This window comes from Panthera leo, chromosome E3 (assembly GCF_018350215.1).
Source record: "Panthera leo isolate Ple1 chromosome E3, P.leo_Ple1_pat1.1, whole genome shotgun sequence".
In the NCBI taxonomy this organism is placed as follows: domain Eukaryota; kingdom Metazoa; phylum Chordata; class Mammalia; order Carnivora; family Felidae; genus Panthera; species Panthera leo.
Genome location: NC_056694.1, coordinates 38,132,084 through 38,154,762, shown reverse-complemented (window position 1 = coordinate 38,154,762; position 22,679 = coordinate 38,132,084). Strand labels below are relative to the sequence as shown.

Here is a 22,679-nt window from a genome sequence, read left to right as displayed (position 1 = left end):
AGGGAGGGAGAGCACTGTCGTCGTCCCCCCCCCCCCGGAGGCTCCAGAATTCTGGCTCCAGAAGACTCACCTGGTCAACCAGCAGCTGGGCCAGGTCAGGCTCACTCTCTCTCAGCTGACTCAGTTTCTTGATCAGTGTGTGTCTGCAGCACAGAAAACACCAGAAGTCAGGTCAGGGCTGGGTGCTGCACAACCAGCACAAGAGCCTCTATATTCTGAGGACTTTTCTGGGAGGTTGGGGTTACCGAAACAGTCAAAAAGACGCATGGTGGACGGTCCAGTCTAAGAAAAAAGGCACAAAATGACGGATTTCCGAGGACAGACACACTACCAACGGGAATTTAAAATATGAAAAAGATTTTATTAGTTTAGGTACGAAAGCAGTCTTAGAAGCTCATAAGCATAGAAGAACAGCCAGGAGACGTGGCCCAGATGTGAAAGCACATCGTAAGGCTCCAGGAACTGGACCGCTGGCTCTAGAAAACGAAAGGGCAACCGTTCTACACAGCTTGATGCACACGTGGGGACGTGAGGGCAGCCAGTACTTGACAGAGACAGCGTTAAGAGGGCAATAGGTAGGGTCACTGGCCCGCCACCCAGAACACAACTGGATCTCTTACACCAATAAATACAAACACTGACAGGGAAAAGAGAATTCTGAAGCAAAATGTAAAACACACAAGTCAAAAAGAAAATGATCACTACGACTCCCTAGGAATTCTATTGTTTTCTACATAGAAAAAAAATGCCATAAACTTACACTTATCTGATCTTTTTCCTAAGATACCGCCATCAAAATTGTAATTTTTCAAATGGCCAGAGTTGAGACCTTTGGTATGGGGAGCCTAAGCGACTGACTTCAACTCAGGTCATGATCTCACACAATGAGTTTGAGCTCTGTGTCAGGCTCTGTGTCTTGCCCTCTCAAAACGTTCACATTTAAAATTTTTTTTTTTTTACATTTTTTTATTTTTGAGAGACACAGAGAGAAGTGGGGAGGGGCAGAGACAAAAGGAGACCGAATGCAAAGCAGGCTCCAGGCTCTGAGCTGTCGGCACAGAGCCTGATGCAGGGCTCGAACCCACAAACAGTGAGATCATGACCCGAGCCAAAGTTGACGTTTAACCGACTGAGCTCAAACTGAAGGCACTGGGGAAAGATGTGTAACTGCTACGGGGTACAGGGCAGTCACAATCTAAAATTCACCTGGACGTCGCTCTGAGACTCAGCAATCCTTAGCAATCCCCCTGCTCACGGCACCGGGTACGGTAGGAAACCCTTGTAAGAAAGCCACCAGCCAATCTGCATGCACGACAGGTGCAGGCCAACTCTGGGAAAACACGACCTCAGGGGGGCCGTGCTGGGTACTAGGGAAATTTCGCTATGGATTCCTTTGGTTCTTTAGAATTCTGAACCCGGTGCACAGATGAACAATTTTCAAAGCAACTAAAATTTAAAAATCGCCTGGCAATAAGAACGAGCCCTCCATACAGCTCTCCCACAGAACTACTTGTGTGCCAGCATTAGGTAGAGCCTGGGGTCAGCCTCTCCGCCAGGCGCCCACAGCTGAAGCCTTGTGTGCCCCCGGGACAGAGGCCACACGCACACACTGGTGCGGCTCCCGTTGCCGCCTGACCGGCCGCGAGCCGAGTCAGCGCGCTCACCCGATTCCAGGTGTAGTCACTTGGCTCAGAAAGTACAATAGGAACCTCTGCCTTCTCCCCAGCAGTCTAGACAAAACGTATGTTTATAAAACATACATACATACATATAAAACAAGCGTTAAAAAAGATACGATAAAGTGAGTCATAATGCAAAAAAGACAAAAGTACAAGGCCAGAGTCCAGAAGAAAATACGCCAAATGGGCTGTAGTAACTGTGGTTGGGGACAAGTCGAGGGATGCTTGCTTTTTGCTATTTTGTAACATATTTGGTAACCTGTTGATAGAATTTCATTAAAAAGTTATTACTGTAGGGGCGCCTGGGTGGCTCAGTTGAGCGTCCAACACTGGATTTTGGCTCAGGTCACCATCCCCAGGGTCATGGGATTGAGCCCTGCGTCGGGCTCCAGGCTCAGCACAGAGATGGTCTCTCTGCCCCTCTCCCCTGCTGACACTCTCTCAAGAGAAAACAAAAAAGGACAGTCTTAGAAGGCATGTCACGAGAAAGCCAAGCCAAAGGATGGTCAATGCAGGGCCCTGGGGGCTCCCGTGCTATGCAAGCAGCGCGCACGTCCTCGTCCAGGTGAGGGTAGCCGGGCCGTGAGCCAGATGGGGACAAGAGTGTTCACAGCAACCTGTTGCCACCAGCCCCCGAAAGGAAACTACCCCAAAACAGCCTAACGGTGCTAAGGCAGACTCCTATTTCTCAGCTACAAACGCAAACCCGAGCCACCCTCCACACAGACTGTCTCGTGCCGAGTCGAGGAAGCACTTTAAAAACACACTCGAGGATTCCACACACGTCAAAGTTCCAAACTGACAACACAGAGCTTTTTCACGGATGCGTGAATAGACGGTAGAACCACGGCGAGGTGAGGAAATGACTACTCCTGCAGCGAGGGCTCTGGTGACCTCTGAGGACAGGGACAGACTCTAGTGGGAAACGGGGGCATCTGAATGAAGGCCAACAAGGTGGTTTTTTAGGACCTTGCGGGAGATAGTTTAATAGTCATCAAACCATGTAAGCCTTACGCCCTCCTGAGGTGCCGTAAACGAAGGCAGCACACAAACCCACTCACGCACACGGTGTGGCAGGTCGGAAACGCGTGCTCAGGGCCCGGGCCGGGAGCCGGCGGCCCTACCTGGGGTTGATCTCCAACGTGGGCTGCAGGACCTGGGCGCGCTCCTCCTGGGTCTTGGCCAGCTGCTGCATGCGCAGGAAGTGCCGGGCGGCCCCCATCTCCAGCACGGTGATCATGGCAGGGTGGGTGTCCAGTCGGAGAGTCACCTATGAGCCAGGCCAGGGACCAGAGGTGAGGGAGGAGCTGGAGGCGGGGGCCCCTGGGCTGCAGGGTCTGGGCCATTCATGAAGCTTCCCCGGGTGACACACAGAATGCAGGTCTCCAGGGACACCCCTCCCTTGCAGTCACGAGAAGGGAGTCTGAGCTGCCACCACACGAAGTTCCTGGAACGCATCCCGATCGTGGACTCCCTCCTCCTCTCTCCCCCACCCCCCAAAACTACTGGTCTCTAACGTGTCCATTGCTGTCCCAGGTCCATCTGGCCTGGGTTAACCAACCTCTGCTGCACGGGGGCCATGGCAGGGTCCCACAGCAGTCAAGGACCCCGCAAGCCGGCTGCTCCCCTGCCCGAGGCCCCAGCCTCTCCCGTACGTCCTCCCTTAATCCTGCCCATCCTCCCTCTGTCCTGCCTGTCCCCATGGCCTGAGCCCCCTTCCCACGGCTCCCACGGGCCTGGATTTCATCCACTACACCTGCCACCGAACGTTCGAGATCCTGCTTCCTGTGGGCCTCTCCCTTGCCACCCAGAGGCTCTGGGCCTGCAGACTCAGGCCAGACTTCTGGGCCTGCTGGACCCATGGCACGGCAATGGAGAACCTGTGCCGGGATTCAAATCCAGCTCCCGGACTCCGAGCTGTGATGTGGGTAAGCGTTCCACCTCGTCTCCTTCGTGGGTCAAATGCACTCGTTCTACTTAGCTCGGAGGTCACCCTGTGACCTCGGAGGTCACGCTGTGCATGACACAGCACATGTCACAAAGAGAAATCCCGGCTGTGCGCCTTGGCTCTCAATGCTCACTGCCCGGAAGCCACACAGGTCCCCAGATGCCACCTCTTACGGAGGTGCCTCCTCTGCTCTTGGCTGTTCCCACCCTGCACACCTTTAGCGCCACGCCTGGAGGTGTCCCTGTGCCAGTGACTTCACGCTGAACACCTGTCCTCCGGCTACCATGGCCTTCTCTTGTAGGTCCGAGCTGGACTGCTCGGTTGCCAGCTGCTCTGGACAGAACTTATGTGACTTGTGCGTTTCTGCCCAGAGCTGCACATACACAGTCCCAGAGGCCTGAGTTGGCTTGTGCTCCGTATCTGGCCTCGGCATCAGAATTGGCCTTTCTGTTCCTGACGCCAAGAGGGACTAACTTGCCTCGCCCTCTCGAGCCAGACCAGGCTGGCCCCCTGGAATGGATCAGGGAGTGAAGAGAAATACGCAGATGCTGAGCTCCCAAGACCGTGAGACGGTAAGAGAAACAAAGACTACGCTTAGGTAGACTCCATGACGCACCGGGATCACACACGCGTAGGGCACACACCGCCTTGGCGGGAACAGCTGGAAGCCTCACCTGAGAAGGATGCTCGGCCCAGGACCCTCAGTCGGGACCCCGACCAGGCTGATCGCTGCGGGACTCCCCCAGCCACGAGGCTGGATGTCGTGAGCACCGATTTGACGTACGAACCCTTCTCTGTTCTTCTCTACACTCTCCCCCTCTTTATGTTACTCTAATGGTTTGATTCCGTATATTCCCTTTCCTTTATAATTAAAGCTCCTCCACGGAACGGAAGTACGGCTCCTGTGAATTACAATTCAGAACACCGGCTCGCTGAGACCCACCCAGACCCCTAAGAACCTGAGTTGGGTAGTCAGCTCCCCGTGTCCTCGGCCACCACAGCGCCTCGGGGACAGCCAGCTGGGGACCGACCTCCCCCACCCAGTTCTCTGCTTCCACCTGCTCTACAGAGTGGCACACATATGCCCCTGGGCACTGGCGCACGTGCACACACAGGCGTGGCAGCAACGCGCCGGTCTCCCCCTCAGATCACGGCCACAGGGAAGACACCCATAGGACCAGCAGCTGTGCGGTCCCGGAGGCCCATGGCAGCCCATCTCCGGAAGGCCTCACCTTCACATTGGTGACACGCGACCCCAGTGCATTTCTCATCCAGGCCATCAGGTCCTCCGTCTCCTTCTCGGACAGGCGGTCACTGGCTACAGGAGGGTAGATGGGAGCGGGCTCAGAGCCGCCCACCCCAGGGCATCCCAGGGGGCCTAAAATACTGATGCCTCAATACCGGGTTTCAAGAAGGCTCCCTCCGCCCCTGTCGGCCACTGCCGCAGAGACAGAGGCTTCCCAAAAGGACCTTCATCTAAAAGTAAGATTAAATTGGATCCCAAAAAGGACACTTTGGGGGCACCTGGCTGCCTGAGTCCGTGGAGCATTCAACTCTTAATCTCAGGATTATTCAACTCTTGATCTCAGGATCAGGAGTTCAAGCCCTAAGCTGAGTGTGGAGCATAAATTAAATTAAATTAATTAAATTAAATTAAATTAATAAATAAATAGACAGACAGACAGACAGATATTTTTGGTTGCCTGAGGCCCATATAATTTTGTGAGAGTTTTAAAAAGAATCTCTAGGGGCGCCTGGGTGGCTCAGTCGGTTAAGCGTCTGGACTCTCGATTTTGGCTCAGATCATGATCCCGCAGTTTGTGGGATCAAGCCCCACATCGGGCTCTATGCTGACAGCACAGAGCCTGCTTGGGATTCTCTCTCTCTACCCCTCCCCTGCTCACTCTCTCAAAATAAATAAAATAAACATTAAAAAAAAAAAAAGACCACTTCTGATTCTGTCGGAAGCCAAGCTGGAGGGAGCACTCAGACCCCCAGGATCTAAACAGAAATGTTTCCCATTCATCATGAAGATGGTCCCCAACAGCTTCCTCTGTGCAGGCTGGGGACCCCAGATACACATGAGAAGAGAAAAAACTCCATATGAACCCAGCACTACAAGATGGAAGAGGCCGTCTTAGCCTCCTCTGCACCTCCAGGCCACCACCCACCCCTGGGCCCAGAGAGAAGGGGAGCGAGCCTACCCGGGGACCCGTCCTCCAACTTCTCCTCCTTATAGTGATCAACAACGATGTCCGTCTCCACAGAGATCAGCTTCTTCTTGTCAAACTCACGAAGGTGTAGCAAAGTTAGTTCATCGAACTGCTCGTAGCAGAAGAGAACCTGCGAGAGCCCAAGAGCATTGGCGTCGGGCCTGGAGAAGTCTGCCCGCAACAGGACAGAGCGGAGCGTGAGGCCAGGGCGGGGTCCTATGTCTGGAAAGGCCATACTGGGGTCCGGGGGCTTCCTCAGCCTCATGGATACAGTGGTTCACCAGATGGTCCCGAGGGGGCCCTAGCAGTAGGAGTAGCAGTAGGAGCAGTGACTACGGAGGAGCCCCGCGTCACCTCCCAGAGACACAGAGACTAACGGCAGCCTGGCTGGGCCTCAGGACCCCTGGACATCAGCTGCCTCATGCGGCTTGGCTCTCCCGAGCACGTTCGGCCACTGTCTGGGGCTCAGACCCTGTTTATCCCGTCTGGACCCCAAGCCGTGACCCACTCACCTCCATGTTTTTCTGCTTCATGGCCTCGTAGTAGGGCGAATGCTCGGCCAGGTGCCGGCTGGGGGCGCACAGGTAGTAGATGGTGCGGGTGCCAGCCCGCATGCGGCCGGCATAGTCCGGGAGACTGGTCAGCTGTCCAGCAGGCAGTGCCGAGGACTCGTACCGTAGCAGCTTTGCGATGTCCTCCTGCAGACAAAGGCCAGGTCACTCTCGTTCTAGGTCCTTGTTCTGAAAGCCTCCCAGCCGCCTTCCACAGGCTTTGGAAGCCTATGGCTACGGGGAGGAAGGGCTCTGGCCGGCCTCACCCCTGGCTGCCGGGCCCAAGGACGGCACTCGGCCCCTGGGGGGCTGAGGGGACTCCGATGGTGTCCGTCGGGTCCCACATCAGATGTTCGGGGGACCCCGGAGAGAACCTTCACCCTAGCTGGTCCGGGGCCCCGTGGAGAAGGGCTTTCTGGTACACCTGTCCTAGACCACTGGTATACTGCCACTGTCCGTGGCAGAGACCTTCCCAGACCCAGCATCCTCTGTCCATCCCCGCCTCCTGGGCGCGTGGATGAGATGTGGAGGCTGCATTCCTAGCCTTCCTCACGGCAAGGACTAGCGCCGGCCCGTGGGGCACAAATGACAGTGAGCACGTATTTAAGGGGGAGCCAGTCCTCCTCCATCCGGGCAGCTGAAGGTCAGCGTGCCCGCTGGTGTCATATCCTTGATGTGGGAGCTGCCTGCCGATGGTGGAGCAGCGGCCCCAAGCTGGGGCCTGGGTCCCCAATGCCACCAGCCAGCATGTGACTTGAGACCTCAACTCTGCCTCGTCTATACCTGTGACTTCTCCCTGATCATCCGGCAGACATGTGGGGCGGGGGGGGGGGGGGGGGGGGGGGGGCGTGCAGAGGAACACGGTGGAAGAGCAGACAGCCTGTGCCTAGAGCTGCTGGAGTCTGCCACCAGCAAGGAGGGCCGAGAAGAGGCTGTGGCGGCCTCAGCACGCCAGGGCCCTAGGTCCACCTCCCACGACCTGAAGAACCTCCTGGGGGACCCCAGATGCTCGGTCACCTCCTCCTTCCTCACTGCTAAAGATGAAATCTCGACCCTCGGAGTGACTGCTTAATGGGGCACACGTGTCTTTTTGGGGAGACGAGAATTTTCTGAAGCTAGATGGCTGTGGGTGCACAACTTGCGAATGTATGAAGGGCCACTGAATCGTTCACTTTGAAAGTGTGAATTTTACGGTATATGAATTATGTGGCAATTTAAAATTGGCCAAAAAATGTTTATGGAATGATTGTATTTTTTAGTATTTACTTATTTTTGGACGAAAGTCCCAAATGTAAGACAGTAAACCAACAAAATCCTAGCGGAGACAACAGGCAGCAACCTCTTTACCCCCGGCCGCACCAAGTTCTTACTAGACCGGTCTCCGGAGGCAAGAGAAACAAAAGCAAAAATGAACTATTGGGACCTCATGAAGATAAAAATATTCCTAAAGCAAAAGAAACAATCAGCAAAACTAAAAGGCAACCTCCGTAATGGGAGAAGACATCTGCAAATGACATGCGGATAAAAAGCTATTATTCAAAATCTATAAAGAACTTATCGAACTCAACCGCCCCAAAACAAATAATCCAGTGAAGAAATGGACAGAAGACATGAACAGTTTCTCCAAAGAAGACATCCGAGATGGCCACCCGACACATGAAAAAAATACTCAACGCCACCCATCATCAGGGAAATATGAATCAAAACCACAAGGAGATACCACCTCACACCTGTCAGAACGGCTAACATTAACAACTCAGGCAACAAAACATGTTGGCCAGGATGCGGAGAAAGAGGATCTCTTTTGCATCGCTGGTGGGAGTGCAAACTGGGGCAGCCACTCTGGAAAACAGTACGGAGTTCCTCAAAAACTTAACAACAGAACTACCCTATGACCCAGCAGTTGCACTACTAGGTATTTATCCAAAGGATATAAAAATGCCGGTTCAAAGGGGCACACGCACCCCAATGTTTGTAGCAGCACTATCAACAATAGCCCAAGTATGGAAAGAGCCCAGATGTCCATCGAATGGCAAATGGACATAGAAGATGTAGTATATATATATAATGGAATATCATTCAGCGATCAAAAAGAATGAAATATTTCCATTTGCAACAAACTGAATGGAACTAGAGAGTATTATGCTAAGTGAAATCAATCAGAGAAAGATAAAGATCATATGATTTCTCGGGGCGCCTGGATGGCTCGGTTGCTTGGGAGTCAGACTTTGGCTCAGGTCATGATCTCACGGTTCGTGGGTTCGAGCCCCACATCGGGCTCTGTGCTGACAGCTCAGAGCCTGGAGCCTGCTTTGGATTCTGTGTCTCCATCTCTCTCTGCCCCTCTCCCACTCATGCTCTGTCTCTGCCTCATAAAAAAAAAGATCATATGATTTCACTCATATGTGGAATTTAAGAAACAAAACAGATGAACATAGGAGAAGGCAAGGAAAAATAAGATAAAAACAGGGAGGCAAACCATAAAAGACTCTTATATACAGAAAACGAACTGGGGTTGCTGGAGGGAAGCGGGTGGGGGAGGGGCTAAATGGGTGATGGGCACTGAAGACGGCACTTGTTGGGATGGGCACTGGGTGTCATATGTAAGCGATGAATCAGTAAACTACTCCTGAACTCATTACTACACTATGTTAACAGACCTGGATTTAAATTTTAAAAATATGTATATTTACTCATTTCTGAGAGAAAAAGAGACCACACGTGCCTGCACGACCAGGGTGCAGTGCAGAGCCTAATGCAGGGCTCAAACTCACGAATGGTGAGATCATGACCTGAGCCGAAGTCGGACAGTTAACCAGTTGAGCCACCCAGGTGCCTGATGATCGTATCATTTTTAAGTATTTGAACTCTGGCCCCAGAGGCACCACATTGAAGGATTTCCGCCAGGGGCACATGGGTGGCTCAGTCTGTTAAGCGTCTAATCCTTGACTTCAGCTCAGGTCATGGTCTCAAAGTTCATGGGTGGGAGCCCCGGGTCGGGCTCTGCACTGACAGCAACAGCACGGAGCCTGCTTGGGATTCTGTTACACTCTCACTCACTCACTCTCTCTCTCTCTCTGCCCCTCCCCTGCTTGCACATACACATGTGTGTGCTCTCTCTCAAAATAAACAAACATTAAAAAAAGAAAAAGATTTCCACTAGTCACCCAGAGAACATGCCTTTCCCACCCCAGGAACCGGGCACCTTGCCCCGTCCCCTGCCTTTAGTGATCTCCTGAGCACCCTGAATGCTGGTGGGAGGAGGCAGCGCACACCCACCTCCTTCCGGCATCAGGCGGGGAAGAGCTCGGTGACGTGGTAAGGAGGCTCCAGGATGTGGCGCCAGGCCTGCTGCGTCCAACAGAGGCCTGGAGGCCAAACGCTGCCTTTACTGAGCCCCACAAAGCGCCCGGCTATGCCACGGTCACGTCCCAGGAAGTTCGGATTTCTGGCCTCCACCAGATTCCTCCACAGCCCACGGCAGCCCAGAAAAAGGCCCAGAAACAAAGACCCTACCTTGACCTCTTGTTCAGCAGTGGTCACGATGCCCTCCCTCATGAATAAGCCATAATCTTCAAAAAACTTGGCATATTTTTCAGGGTCTTTTTTACTCTGGTCAACAAAGAATTTTATCAGCCTCTGCTGTAGAAGGTCCCGGAGTTTCCTACAGAACAGAAACGCGTCTACCATCAACAAACAACTTTCATGAAAGACGAAAGGCAGAAGCATATGAAAAACGTTCATCCCCACTAATGACCAAAGAAGCAGAAACAATACACTATTTTGGTGAAACTAAAAAACGTGAAGCAAAAAGAAAGGGGACCCCTGACAAAGCCCAGCTGGGGAGACACCCCTAGTAGCAGGAATGCGAACCGACCCCCCCCCCCCACCCCCCGCCACCCTTGTGGAGGACCACAGCCTGGGATCCAATCGCAGATTACACTTCAGGAAACCGGAGTCGGCAAGCTTTATGGACCAGGCATCACACCGTGGCGCACAGGACAGAAGGCAACTGTGAACAGCCCCCGGGCTGAACGCTAAAGAACAGGCTGAACATAAAACGCAGGAGGGCCATTAAACGTCACCTCCTCTAATGGTCCGTCATGACACCAAAAAATGGTCCGCTGAAATGACGCTGAAGTGGAAAGAAACACCAGAAAAATCCCAACGTGGATAAATCACAGCAAACAGTGTGTACGTGTGTGCAAAGACCTACCGTTAGCTTTCTGTGCACTGGAACTCTGCGCTTAGGAGCAACGCGGTATACACAGCACGTGCACTGCCAACGTGGGTCTATACAGACACGCTATGCGCACACGCACACACCAGTTTTATAAAACTTGGATTTCTTGGGGAACAGGGTGTTTACTGCGGCATTTCACAGTGGCGTGAAATTACGAGCAACTTCATGAGTGAAATTAAGGGTATTCTTATTTTTGGGCATCCAGGCTAAGTCATTAAGCATCTGGCTTCAGCTCAGGTCATGATCTCATGGGCTGTGAGGTGGGAGTCCCATATCGGGTGAGCCCGTACCCCGCCTTAGCGTGAGTCCTGCTTCTCTCGCTCTCTGTCCCGCCTGGGACTGCGTCCTGTCCCAGCTTCTGTGGCTGCCCCAGCCCAGGTGCGGGTGCTGTCCCATCCTGCCCCGTGGTTGGAGGTCTGAGTTGTTCAGGATGGAGCAGAGAGGAAAGCTTAGATGAATAGGAAACTGTTGATCTCCCGCCCTGGATTATTACAGAAATACACCGTAATTTCGCTGGTTTTTAAAGAAAGGCAAAATAATGAAATAATTACGCTCTTCTGTTATTGAGTGAGAGCGCGTGCAAGTGAGCGAGGGACAGGATGCACCAACATGAGGGGGGGCAGTGGCCATGGCCGACCCGTTCTGTGGCGGGGTCGGGAGCAGACATGGGCAGGGACAAGACCAGGACGTCCCAGAGGTGCCAGGTGGTATTTGGGAGGCTCAGCAGACATACGAACACGTACTGATACAGAAGTACAGACGCCCATCAACACACGCAGACCTCACACGTTCCTCGGCTCTGACTGCTAAGAGGGCCTGGGAGGAGGGACACCCCAACAGCAGTGGCGTCCCCAGGGCCCAGACCCTGACTTCTCAGTACCATTCTCCGTTCACAGGAACCAGGGCTCCTCAAAGGAATAAGCAATTCCAGGGGGGTCGGGACAAGACGCAGGCAGAACACAAGGTGAGCCTGGACCATCGTGTGCCCAAAGCGAGGAGGCAGAAAGTAAGGTGGGGGCGGGTGACAGGCACAGGCGCGGGCTCCCTCCGCTGGCCCGACCCGGGACGGTCTTGGCATCAAGATCCATAATGAAAGTGACAGATCACAACCTGATGAGTAAAATGGGAAATCGGCTCCCGCACACGAACACACCCTACACTGAACACGCGGGCCGACGCCGCCCCCGCCAGTGACAAAGGGGGAAAGTGACTGCACACGGAGAGGCTGGCAGACGCCCCCTCAGCCGAGTGGTACGAGAACCTCGCCAGGAACGGACTAGTCACAAGTGAGGGCCCGCTTGCCAGGCTGCGGTCACTGCTCTTCCTGCACCCGATGCAGGTGTACCCGCTGGCCGGCATGACCTCTCTAACTCACGGTTTCTGCAACCGTGACCTGGGGCCCTAGTGGTGCCCCCGCAAAAGACTACACGGGCCACACAGGAAAGGCTCCGTACAGTCCCGGGGGAGAATCTGCTCTCGGGAACAGGAGCCGCTGCTACAATCGGGACGGGAGCAGAGAAACGGAGCCACCTCGGCGCAGAGGGATTCCACAGCGACCTCTCCACAAGAGGGTCACCTGCACACCAACACGTCAGATCTCTCCTGGCTCTGGGGTTGTTCTCTGCCTCCTCCAGCTCAGATGCAGCGCGCTTGGGGTCTCTCCCCTGTCACGGCCACCAAGGGAGGGCACGTCTCCCCCCAACACATGGCCCCCCGGGCCCAGTCCCGCGGCAGGGCCGCTCTCTGCTCTCCGCCCCTTTGAAGTCGCCGGGGCCCCTCGGGGGTCAAGGTGAGCGCGCAGAGGGGGCTGCGTCTCCCGCAGGCGCCCGCCCTGCCCCTTCCTCGGTGGCTTACCTGATGAGCGCGCTCTCTTGGAGGAGCTCCCGACTGAGGTTCAGGGGGACGTCCTCACTGTCCACCACGCCTGAGGGAGACACAGGCCCATCAGGACCGTCCCCGGGCCCGCGCTCCGCCCGGCCCTCACTGCACACTCCTCCGCCTCCCTGCCAGGCCTCCCCTTGCCCCTCCCAGCCTGACACCGAGTCCAACCAGGCTTGTGTGACAACGAACTGGCGAAGGACAGCGTGGGGAGACTCACTGGGGCACCAAATGCCGGCCCCTCCGAGTCCTGCTGATGCCCCAGAGCTCGTGCACACAGCCCAAGCCGTGGCAACGTGACCAGAAGAAAGCTGGTGAGGCCAGGGGGCCTCTGCTGGGGGAACAGTTGCTGAGATTTCAGGATCTGTTTGACACTCTAAAGACCACTTCTGGATTTTGTGTTCACAGCCCTAAGTATACTGTGGACATCCTGCACGTCGTGTGCTAAGGTGATACGAAGGTTTAGGTGCTGAATTCTTTTTAAAACTATAATCTCGCTCGGGGAGCCTGGGTGGCTCAGTGAGTTAAGCGTCTGACTTCAGCTCAGGTCTCGACCTCACAGTTCATGAGTTTGAGCCCCACATCGGGCTCTGTGCTGACAGCCCAGAGCCTGGAACCAGCTTCAGATTCTGTCTCCCTTTCTCTCTGCCCCTTGCCCGTTCTCACTCTGTGTCTCTCTCTCTCTCTCTCTCTCAAAAATGAACATTAGGGGCGCCTGGGTGGCTCAGTCGGTTAAGCGTCCGACTTCAGCTCAGGTCATGATCTCGTGGTCCGTGAGTTCAAGCCCCACGTCGGGCTCTGGGCTGATGGCTCAGAGCCTGGAGCCTGCTTCCGATTCTGTGTCTCCCTCTCTCTCTGCCCCTCCCCTGTTCATGCTCTGTCTCTCTCTGTCTCAAAAATAAATAAACGTTAAAAAAAAAAAATTTAAAGAAAAAAACAAAAAACAAAAATGAACATTAAACCTGAAACTCATGGGGTGCCTGGATGGCTCAGTCAGTTAAGTGTTCGACTCGTTTTCAGCTCTAGTCATGATCTCAAAGTTGTGAGATCAAGCCTCACATCGGGGTACACTGGGCATGGAGCCTTCTCGGGATTCTCTTTCTCTCTGCCCCTCCCCTGCTCATGCTGTCTCTCAAAATAAACTTTAAAGAAAAAGGGGAGGGGGTGCCCGGGTGGCTCAGGTCACGATCTCACAGTCTGTGACTTTGAGCCCCAGATGACTCTGTGCTGACAGCTTGGAGCCTGGAGCCTGCTTTGGATTCTACGTCTGTCTGTCTGTCTGTCTCCCCCTGCCCACCCCCCGCACTCTCCAAAAAATAAACATTAAAAAACAAAACAAAACACAATAAAAAACACCTGAAACAAGAATTCAAATTAAACGTGTTCTGTCACTCTGCCCCACCTCAACCACAACGTGGTGGTTGCAGACGGGAAGAAGCTTCCTGGGTGGAGCTAAGCAGCTTCCCACGGCCGCCCTGGGTCTGCCCAGCTACCCCAGCCTGCCGCCGTGGCTGCCCCCCGCGACCCGGTGCTCAGGGCAGACGAGCGCTCTCTGCCGAGGTCGGCACCCCAGGCCACGCGCGGGGAGCCGCTCGGTCCCGGGGCTGCGGGGCCTCGACTCACACGACGGACACGGGCATCAGCGCTGTACCTCGTACGAAGCGCAGCCACTTGGGGAGGATGTCGGTGGCCTTGGTCTGGATGAGGACCTTGCGGCTGTACAGCGCAATGCTGGAGCCCATCTCCCGGCTCACGTCAAACATGGATGGTTTCTGGGGACAAGGAAACAGCAGTGTTAGGGACCCACGAGGAGGCAGAACCTACGATGTCATGTGGGAGCACGAAGGACAACTCAGAGCCACCCCTTCTTAAGGAGGCCTGTGCCAGGAGCTGTGGCGGGACACGTGGTGACTCAGAGGAAGAGCCTAGGGAGGACCTCGACGGGCCCTCGGCAGGGGGAGCAGGGCACGGGACTTCCGTGGGCAGCCGCTGCCCCCCACCCGTTCCCCCTGAAGGACATAAAAAGCAACAACCAGCATGTCCCTGTGAACAGAGCCAACGTGCTAGGGGTCAGGGGCCAGCAAACAATAGCCACAGACCAAACCCAGCTCAACACCTGGTTTGTGCAGCCCCAGAGCAGCTTTTCCGTTTTTAAATGGTTGAGAATGAAAGCAGAACGAGACTATCTCATGATGTGTGAAAAATACACGAAATCCGAACTGTAGGGTCCTATCAAGTTTCCCGGAACACAGCCGGGCTCGCGAGCGGTTCCTGGGGGCAGCGCTCCAGGCCACGGGGGGCCTGTGAAGCCCAAACTAGTCACAACCATCTGCCGACCTGTGCTCTAAAGCAGCATTTTGGGACCTGCATCCCACACGCACACCATGCTGGGATCCTGCTAATATGGAGGCTCCATTCAGGAGGTGCTGGCGGGGCTGAGATCTACACTCCCCAAAACCCCAGGACACGCTGGGGCTGCTGGTCTGCGGAACTCAGCACTGAGTCTCACAGTGCTTTCCCGAGTGGGTAGCCCTGGGACCTATGGGGGCTGCCATCAAAAACACCAGGAACTTCTTCCAACCCCCGAGCAGGTCTCCCTGTTTACAGGATTCATCAGAGCCTTCACCAGGCTACTGCGAGCCAGGGGGTTTAAGGGCCAAGCGCAAGCACAGAGTGCCCACCAAGTCATCAGAGCGCCATGGCGCCCCTGCCCTGCGGGCCTCCCCCGGGCCCCTCGCCCAACGGTTCTGTTCCACCAAGACAGCATGTGCAACACCCCTCCCCCGCGCTCATCCATCCGGAGGCGGGGGCTCTGCTTTTACTCTGATGCTGCCAAGTTAGTTTTTGTGATGCCTGTGATCTGTCCCCTTCGGGGAAAGTGCCAGCGCTGCTGAGAAATGCGGTCACCTTGGGCGGTGCCCCCCACCCCAGGGAGCAGCAGACAAGCACTCGCAGCGCTGCCCCGAACTCGCGGGCCTCACCATTTCCGGCACATAGAAGATGCTGCGGATGTTGAGAGGCGCGTCCGTCCTGTAGTGCAGGGTGTAGCGGGGCCTGTCGTGGGCCTGAGCGACATAGCGGTAGAACTCCTCGTGCTGCCACTCGCCCACGTCCTTGGGGTCCATCATCCAGACCGCCTGGAAGTGGACAGTCACAGGGATGCGGCGTCTAAGATACAGCCTCCCAACGACCACACAGAGCTGGGCCGCTGGAGCCTGTGGGCCCAGGACGAGCCAAGAACCAGCCCCGTGGGACAGACAGTGTGGGGAGGGGGGCTGTCCCACAAAGACACACAAAAGGTTCTAGAACGAGTGTCCCCTCCCCGCTACAGGGTGTCAGGAAGGGCCAGCCCGGAGGACGTGCACGGGCCTGCAGGACGTCACAAACAGATTGAGTAAACGGACAAAGAAATGCGGCCTGGTCGTGGAACCAGAACTTGGCCGTAAAAAGGAAGGGAGCACCAACACAGGCTCACACGGATGAACCTGGAACCATCGTGATGAGGAGCCAGACACATAAGGCCACAGTGTTTGATTCCACACTGACGTGAAGTTTCCAGAAGAGGCACACGAGTGGTTGTTGGGGGCTATGGGAGGGGAGATAGGGAGTCACTGCTAATGCAGGCAGGCTCCTTTTTGGGGCGAGAATGTTCTAAAACGGGACTGCGGCGATGGTGAGCGCACCAAGGACCAATGAACTGCACAGTGTGAGCTATACCCAGGGCACGAGGATGGGGCACAGAAGGGTGGGGATCTCGCCTTCCGCAAGGGACCCCACTGCTGGGACAAGGCCACCCAGTCCCACCTCGGTCCCTCTGGCCCTGAAATGTACCAACCTGTCCCCACAGCCTCCCCTGAGCCCTTCATGCAGCCCAGGGTCTCACCTGCAAGGTATTAATGCGCCTGCCGTTCAGGTACAAGGGGAAGCTGACAAAGTTACTGTATTTTGTCACTACATCTGGAAGAGACAAACAGGTGAAACAACAATGAACATAGGGAGCTTCTGGATGCAAAAGCTGTGGAAGTGGATGCAGGGGTGACAGCACGCCGGAGGACTCAGTGTGGCCGTCTCACAGGTGGAAAGCCAGGTCACGGCAGGGACACTGTCCTGCCTGCGCAAAGTGAGCAGAACTGCAAGGAAGCAGATAGATGTCTTGAGGCCCAGGCCACTGTGAGACGCCCACACCTTCCTGGCGGCACGAACAGAGTTCACGGGAAGCGCTCGGCACCTCTGATGAGCCGTCGGTCACACACGACGACAAGACCACCGCACAGAAGCCCCCGCTCTGGGTTTCGGTGAGGGGTGAGGGACGCATCTTCCACACGGGCGGAGCACGACCACCGAGGGTGCAAGACGGAACAAAAGCTGACCGCGCCAGTGGGCCTGGCTTCTGGTCCCGCACGGAGCCACAGGGGCTCTGTCCCAGGCGGGCCCGGGCCGCCAACCCCGGAAGTGCCCTAAGCCCGCCGCGCACGCATCACAGTGGCCCAGACTCCCACTCACCTCGAACCCGGGCCTCGCTGGCGAACTCCGTGCTGTCTGGCTTGAGGTGGATGATGATTTTGGTCCCAGTTCTCACTCCCGAGGCTTCAGCGATTTCAAACACCCCGGAGCTAAGACGTGGGAAAGGGAAAGCCAATCGCACAAAGCAAAGCTGACAAGTCCTCCACCTGGGACCGTCGTTGCCCAGAAAGACAAGCTTGGGTGCCACCGTTTCTGAGCCCATCGTGTCTCCTCCAGGGAGAGGGGCTGCCGGGGTGGGGTGTGGGATGTGGGGCTGGGGCGTGGGGCTCTCCCGATCACAGGCGCCCCCTCGTGGTGTTTAGGGTCACCCGAAGTGACCCCGCTGCTGCCATGCGACACTGGGTGGAAAGGGCGGATGCACGGAGACGCGTGTGAACTCCCGGTTTCTGAACCTCTGGCAGAGGCCAGGCGGAGAAACTGTTTCCCGAGTACAAAAGGAGGGGATGCGCCCCCAAAAGGTGCCCTGTCCCTATCCTGGCCCGCTTCCTCTGAACATCGCCTTGGTGGGAGGCACACAGGAGCCTCAGCTGTGACTCAGGGGGATGGGCTGGGCTCCCATCGGGAGAGCAGGATCCGGAAACAAAGATCTGGGGCTACTGAAGTACACGCTTCCGGGGGCACCTGGGCGGCTCAGTCGGTTAAGCCTCCGACTCGGGCTCAGGTCACGATCTCACGGTTCGTGAGTTCGAGCCCCACGTCAGGCTCTGTGCTGACAGCTCAGAGCCTGGAGCCTGCTTCGGATTCTGTGTCTCCCTCTCTGCCCTTCCCTAGCTTGTATTCTCTCTCTGTGGCTCAAAAATCAATAAACATTTAAAAAAAAAAAATGAAGCACACGCTTCCGTTTGGCCAAGATGCCGTTCTCCTCCAACAGTCTCGAGGTTCTCCTGGACCCTCCAGCTAACGGCCCCCGTGCGGGCCGGCGAACAAGCAAGCATCTAAGAGGCAGCTCCTGGGGCCTGAGCGGCACAGGAGGGGTGGGCAGGCCCGGGAGCCAAACCCGGGAGTCCGAGGTGAGAAGCACTCAGGAACGGGCTCCTGCACGACCAAGTCCAGCAAGGCCGGCTGGTCCCGAGGCCAAGCTGGTGACAGGCCGCCCTCTGAAACCACACACCACAGGGGACACCCACATGCCACGGGCCATCTGCAAGGGAAGGAGGAACCAGCTCCCCAAAGCCTGAGGTTTGGGCTTCATAAAAAAGCCCACGAAGGCCCACTGGCATTTTGGTAAGAGACCCTAACTTCCCAAGTGAAGTGATAACACTTTAGCTGTGTGCCTAAGTGCACCTGAGTGCACGCGCCTGGGGCGGCCCCGTGTGTGACGTGAGGCCTGCTCTCCCTTACTCACCCATCTGAGAGCCACTGGTAACCAGGGCTGCCCGGGTCCGCGGAGCGGGAATACACCTCCACTCTGTCAGCCACCATGAAAGCCGAGTAGAAACCCACTCCAAACTGGCCGATGATCTTGCTGCTGGCCTCCGCCTGGTTCTGCAGCGCCTCCAGAAAGGCCTGTGGTGGCGAAGGCTGGTCAGAGGGAGGGTGCCCCCTCCCCAGAGAGAACAGACATTTGCGACACCCTGTGTCCTTTCCGGACTGCAGGCAGAGGTCACACTTAACCCTCAACGCAATCACACCGAGTGGTTGTTCACCCGGGTCACACACCGTGCGGGAGTGCGGGAAGTGACGGCTGAGGGACCCCAGATGGGCTGTGGGACGCTGAGTCCGTGTCTAACTCAGAACCACAGGCCTGCCTGTCGGCTGCGGGCCACACTCCTCGGGTGCAGGGGCGGCGGTGGTCTGAGCGAGTGGAGCACAGAGAGCAGTGGCCCCTGGAGTTCGGGACGTGGGGAGACGCCTAAACGCGCCTTCCGCGTGTCTCCCAGATTCTAAGCTTCATGCGGAAACAGTACACACCAAATACAGATTTTGATACAGTACCAGAAGGCGCTAGATTTTTAGAGCTCATGTTATCAACGTTCCTAAGATTAAAAATAAAGTACAACCGGGGCGCCTAGGCGGCTCAGCCAGTTGAGCGTCTGCCTTCCACTTGGGTCATGATCTCACGGTCTGTGGGTTCGAGCCCCATGTCGGCCTCTGGGCTGACGGCTCAGAGCCTGGAGCCTGCTTCGGATTCTGTGTCTCCCTCTCTCTCTGCCCCGTCCCCGCTCACACTGTTTCTGTTTCTCTCTTTCAAAAATAAACGCTAAAAATAAAGTAAAACGCACACATTCATCACCAGAATCACGTCTGTGGAGGAAGTGTTCCACGATGGCTGCGGACCACATTTGGCTGTCGAACACTTGAAATGGGGCTACTGCACCCGAGGAGTGAAGTTTTACATCACGTTTAATTGAAATCCAAACAACCATGTGTAGCCAGTGGCTGCCGTATGTGAGGGCACAGACTTTCCTTGACAGGGACAGACGTAACCAAAGATGTAATGCGGACCGGGGCGGGGGGGGGGTGGTTGGCGAGTAACGGTTATGGTAACGTTTCTTAAAAGTAGAATTTCTGCAAATCACCTTGGACCAACAATTAAACTATTTCAAGCAGTTTCGTAAAGGACTATTTTAGGCACCACTTAGGCCCACAAGACACACAAAAAGCATTTAGTCGCCAAGGAGAAGTACACAGGCAGCTGACGGCCACCTCACCCTGGTCTCACGGGGCTGGCAGAGGCCCCGTGACCGCCCGCCCGCCTGTCCCCACAGAGGGGCCGTGAAGGGCCGCCTGCCCACAGACGGGACTACTGTGAACAGTGCTGACAGGCAGGAGAGGAAGGACGCCACCTCTGCCGGGCCTTCTGCCTCGAGCTGAGGGAGCTCAAGCAATCACTGAGCAAGAATCTGGAGAAAAGCAGGAGGCACAACGGTGCTTTCCAGACTCCGACAGACAGGCTTTGAGCCTGGGGTCGGCCGATTTCTAGCTACGGGCAAAGTACTTATTTTCCACCTCTTCATCTACAAAAAAGAGAAACCACCTCAAAGGTCCCCGTGATGGCAAGGAAATCACATCCTAGCGTTCCCACAGCGCCAGCACAGAGCTCACACCCAAGAACATTCCTGCTGAAGCTGGCGTCTTACCCTCTCTGGTCGGAGCTGCCTGGAGGAAAGACCCTGGAGCCCTGAGAGGGGCAGCGGCTGCAGCACCCAAGGATGGGGCCATGGGGGCTTACCTTTGACCCCGACCTGGCAATCGTTCCCAGGTTGGACACCAGCTCCTCCTGTGTCATCCCGATGCCAGTGTCCTGAGGAGAGAGGCACGCTAAGCTCCGGGCTACCAGCACGTGGGGAGCTGGGAAAGACACGGGCAGACAGCCCCAGGGGCAAGAAGCATCAATTATAGCTGCCAGCGAGGACCCAGAGAAGTCACACCCCACACGTCATCGGAGAGATTAAATCTAGTCACACGGGCCAGGCCACACTAAAACACTCCCCACTAGCAGACACACACAGACCAAAGAGACAGAGTCCAGAAACACAGCTGCACAGACTGTGGTACTTGATTTTTAACAAAGGTTCCAAGATAATTCGGTGGGGGAAAGGAAAGCAGACAGCGCTGAAACCAGGCAGCCACGTGCACTCGACCCTGGCCCTCCCCTTACACCACACCCCAAACAGACTGCAGACCCAGAGCAGGAGCGAAGACTGCAGAACTTCTAGAAAAAAACACAGGGGAAAATCTCTGACCGTGGAAGAGGCAGAGATTTCTGAGGTTACCGAAAGGACAAAACAGGGAACGAAAAGGTGATAAACTGGACTTCATTACAATTTGCTTTAGAAAAGTCACCTGTAAGAAAACAAAAAGGCAAGCCACAGAATGGGAAAAGGGTGTCTGCAAAGCATGTATCTGATATGGAGCTTCTATCCAGAATATATGAAGAACTCTTACAACTCAACAGAAAAAAACAACTTGACTAAAATCGAACCAAAAATCTGGACACAGGAATATACAGAAATGGCAAAGAGACACGAGAAGATGCTCAGCATTAACCCTCAATCATCAGGGAAATGCAAATTAACCACAATGAGACTCACAGCTCATCCACTATGACGGCTAAAATTTAAAAGGCTGACAAGAGCAGGTGTCGGCAGGGATGTGTGGAAGATAGACTTCCCCTGGACATACGCCCCTAATACAAATGCAAACCAGGAGACCACTTCGGGAAAGTCAAAGTTAAACACACACTCACCCAGCAGACCCACTCCGACACACTCACCCAAGAGACGTGAAAACATGTGTCCACAGCAGCTTTACCTCTAACACCCCCAAAATGGAAACGACCCAAGTGCCCATCGAGTGGTGAGGGGGGAATGAGCCGTGATACGGGCACGGAGCAGAATACTTCTCCGGGTAAAACCAAACAAGCTACTGCTACGTGCTGCACTATGGATGCGTCTCAAAGCATTACGCTAAGTGAAAGAGGGGAGACTCAACCTCTGTTCATATGGAATTCTAGAAAACACAAAGCCACAGGGACAGAGAGCAGATCAGCGGTTGACAGGGACCACCGGGAAGGGAGAAGGAAATCTGGGGGGAGGAACTCATGATGGAACCGTGGTTCCATGAGTGTGTACACTTGAACCTGGTGAACTTGACCGTATGTGAGCCTTTCCTCGAGAAAGCTTCTTTAAACAACAGCAGCAAAGTAGGCGCACACACGTGGAACGGAGGCAGTGAGTGAGCAAGAAAGCCCAAGACGCGTGCTCCAGCACAGTCCTGAGCGGCCACACCAAGCTCACTGGGTGGAGGCAGGAAGTCCCCGTCGGACACGTCCACTCGGACCCCACAGGAGCGCGTCCTTCGGCCTCGCAGACACACCTCCCGCACTTCCAGCCATCACCCCAGGACCCTGAAAGCAGCCGTCTCGGCAATATTACGTCCCTCACGCCCTCTGTCTGATAAGCCCCCCACTTTTGCTTTTCTTTCTGACCTGAACATATTCAAAAGGCCACAAGAACCAAAAGTATTACCTCATCTAAAGCAAGACTGTTAATCCAAATGGCAGGCTGCAATTAAAAATAGTACCACAGGGGGCGCCAGGGGGCTCACTCGGTTGGGCGTGGGGGCTTCTGATTTCAGCTCAGATCATGAGCTCAGGGTCGTCGTTGGGTTCTGAGCTGAGCATGGAGCCTGCCTGGGATTCTTTCTCTCCCTCTGCCCCTCTCTGTCTCACACACGAGTTGTGTGTCTCTCTCTCTCTCTCTCTCTCTCTCAAAAGAAAAAATAGTACCACAGAATACATAACAACACAGGGGAACTTGCATTACAAGAGAAAAAGCACAGTTAAAAATGTAAAAAGTACACGGGGCGCCTGGGTGGCTCAGTCGGCTGAGTGGCCGACTTCGGCTCAGGTCATGATCTCGCGGTCCGGGAGTTCGAGCCCCGCGTCGGGCTCTGTGCTGACAGCTCAGAGCCTGGAGCCCGTTTCAGATTCTGTGTCTCCCTCTCTCTGACCCTCCCCCGTTCATGCTCTGTCTCTGTCTCAAAAATAAACGTTAAAAAAAAAAAAAAATTAAAAATGTAAAAAGTACATAGAAAATACATGTATGGTTTAAAAATGTTTAGATATGTAAGTAAATGCAGACCCCAAAAACCTAAATTGATATACGCTAAAATGGTAACAGTGGTTAGCCTCGAATGATG

General features: G+C 55.1%; 1 protein-coding gene across 1 annotated transcript in view; it reads right to left on the bottom strand.

Annotated features, from left to right (window-relative positions):
• TRAP1 (TNF receptor associated protein 1) overlaps positions 1 to 22,679 on the bottom strand; it is a 45,034-nt gene that overhangs the window by 310 nt on the left and 22,045 nt on the right. Inside the window, exons 7-19 of the mRNA XM_042921336.1 lie at positions 20,209 to 20,280; positions 18,382 to 18,542; positions 17,016 to 17,125; positions 16,396 to 16,469; positions 15,494 to 15,649; positions 14,164 to 14,284; positions 12,489 to 12,558; positions 9,908 to 10,055; positions 6,353 to 6,538; positions 5,832 to 5,970; positions 4,860 to 4,945; positions 2,804 to 2,949; positions 71 to 143 (exon numbers count right to left, since the gene is read on the bottom strand). Coding sequence (XP_042777270.1) covers positions 71 to 143; positions 2,804 to 2,949; positions 4,860 to 4,945; positions 5,832 to 5,970; positions 6,353 to 6,538; positions 9,908 to 10,055; positions 12,489 to 12,558; positions 14,164 to 14,284; positions 15,494 to 15,649; positions 16,396 to 16,469; positions 17,016 to 17,125; positions 18,382 to 18,542; positions 20,209 to 20,280 — 1,542 coding nt within the window. The remainder of the gene's footprint in view (positions 1 to 70; positions 144 to 2,803; positions 2,950 to 4,859; positions 4,946 to 5,831; positions 5,971 to 6,352; positions 6,539 to 9,907; positions 10,056 to 12,488; positions 12,559 to 14,163; positions 14,285 to 15,493; positions 15,650 to 16,395; positions 16,470 to 17,015; positions 17,126 to 18,381; positions 18,543 to 20,208; positions 20,281 to 22,679) is intronic.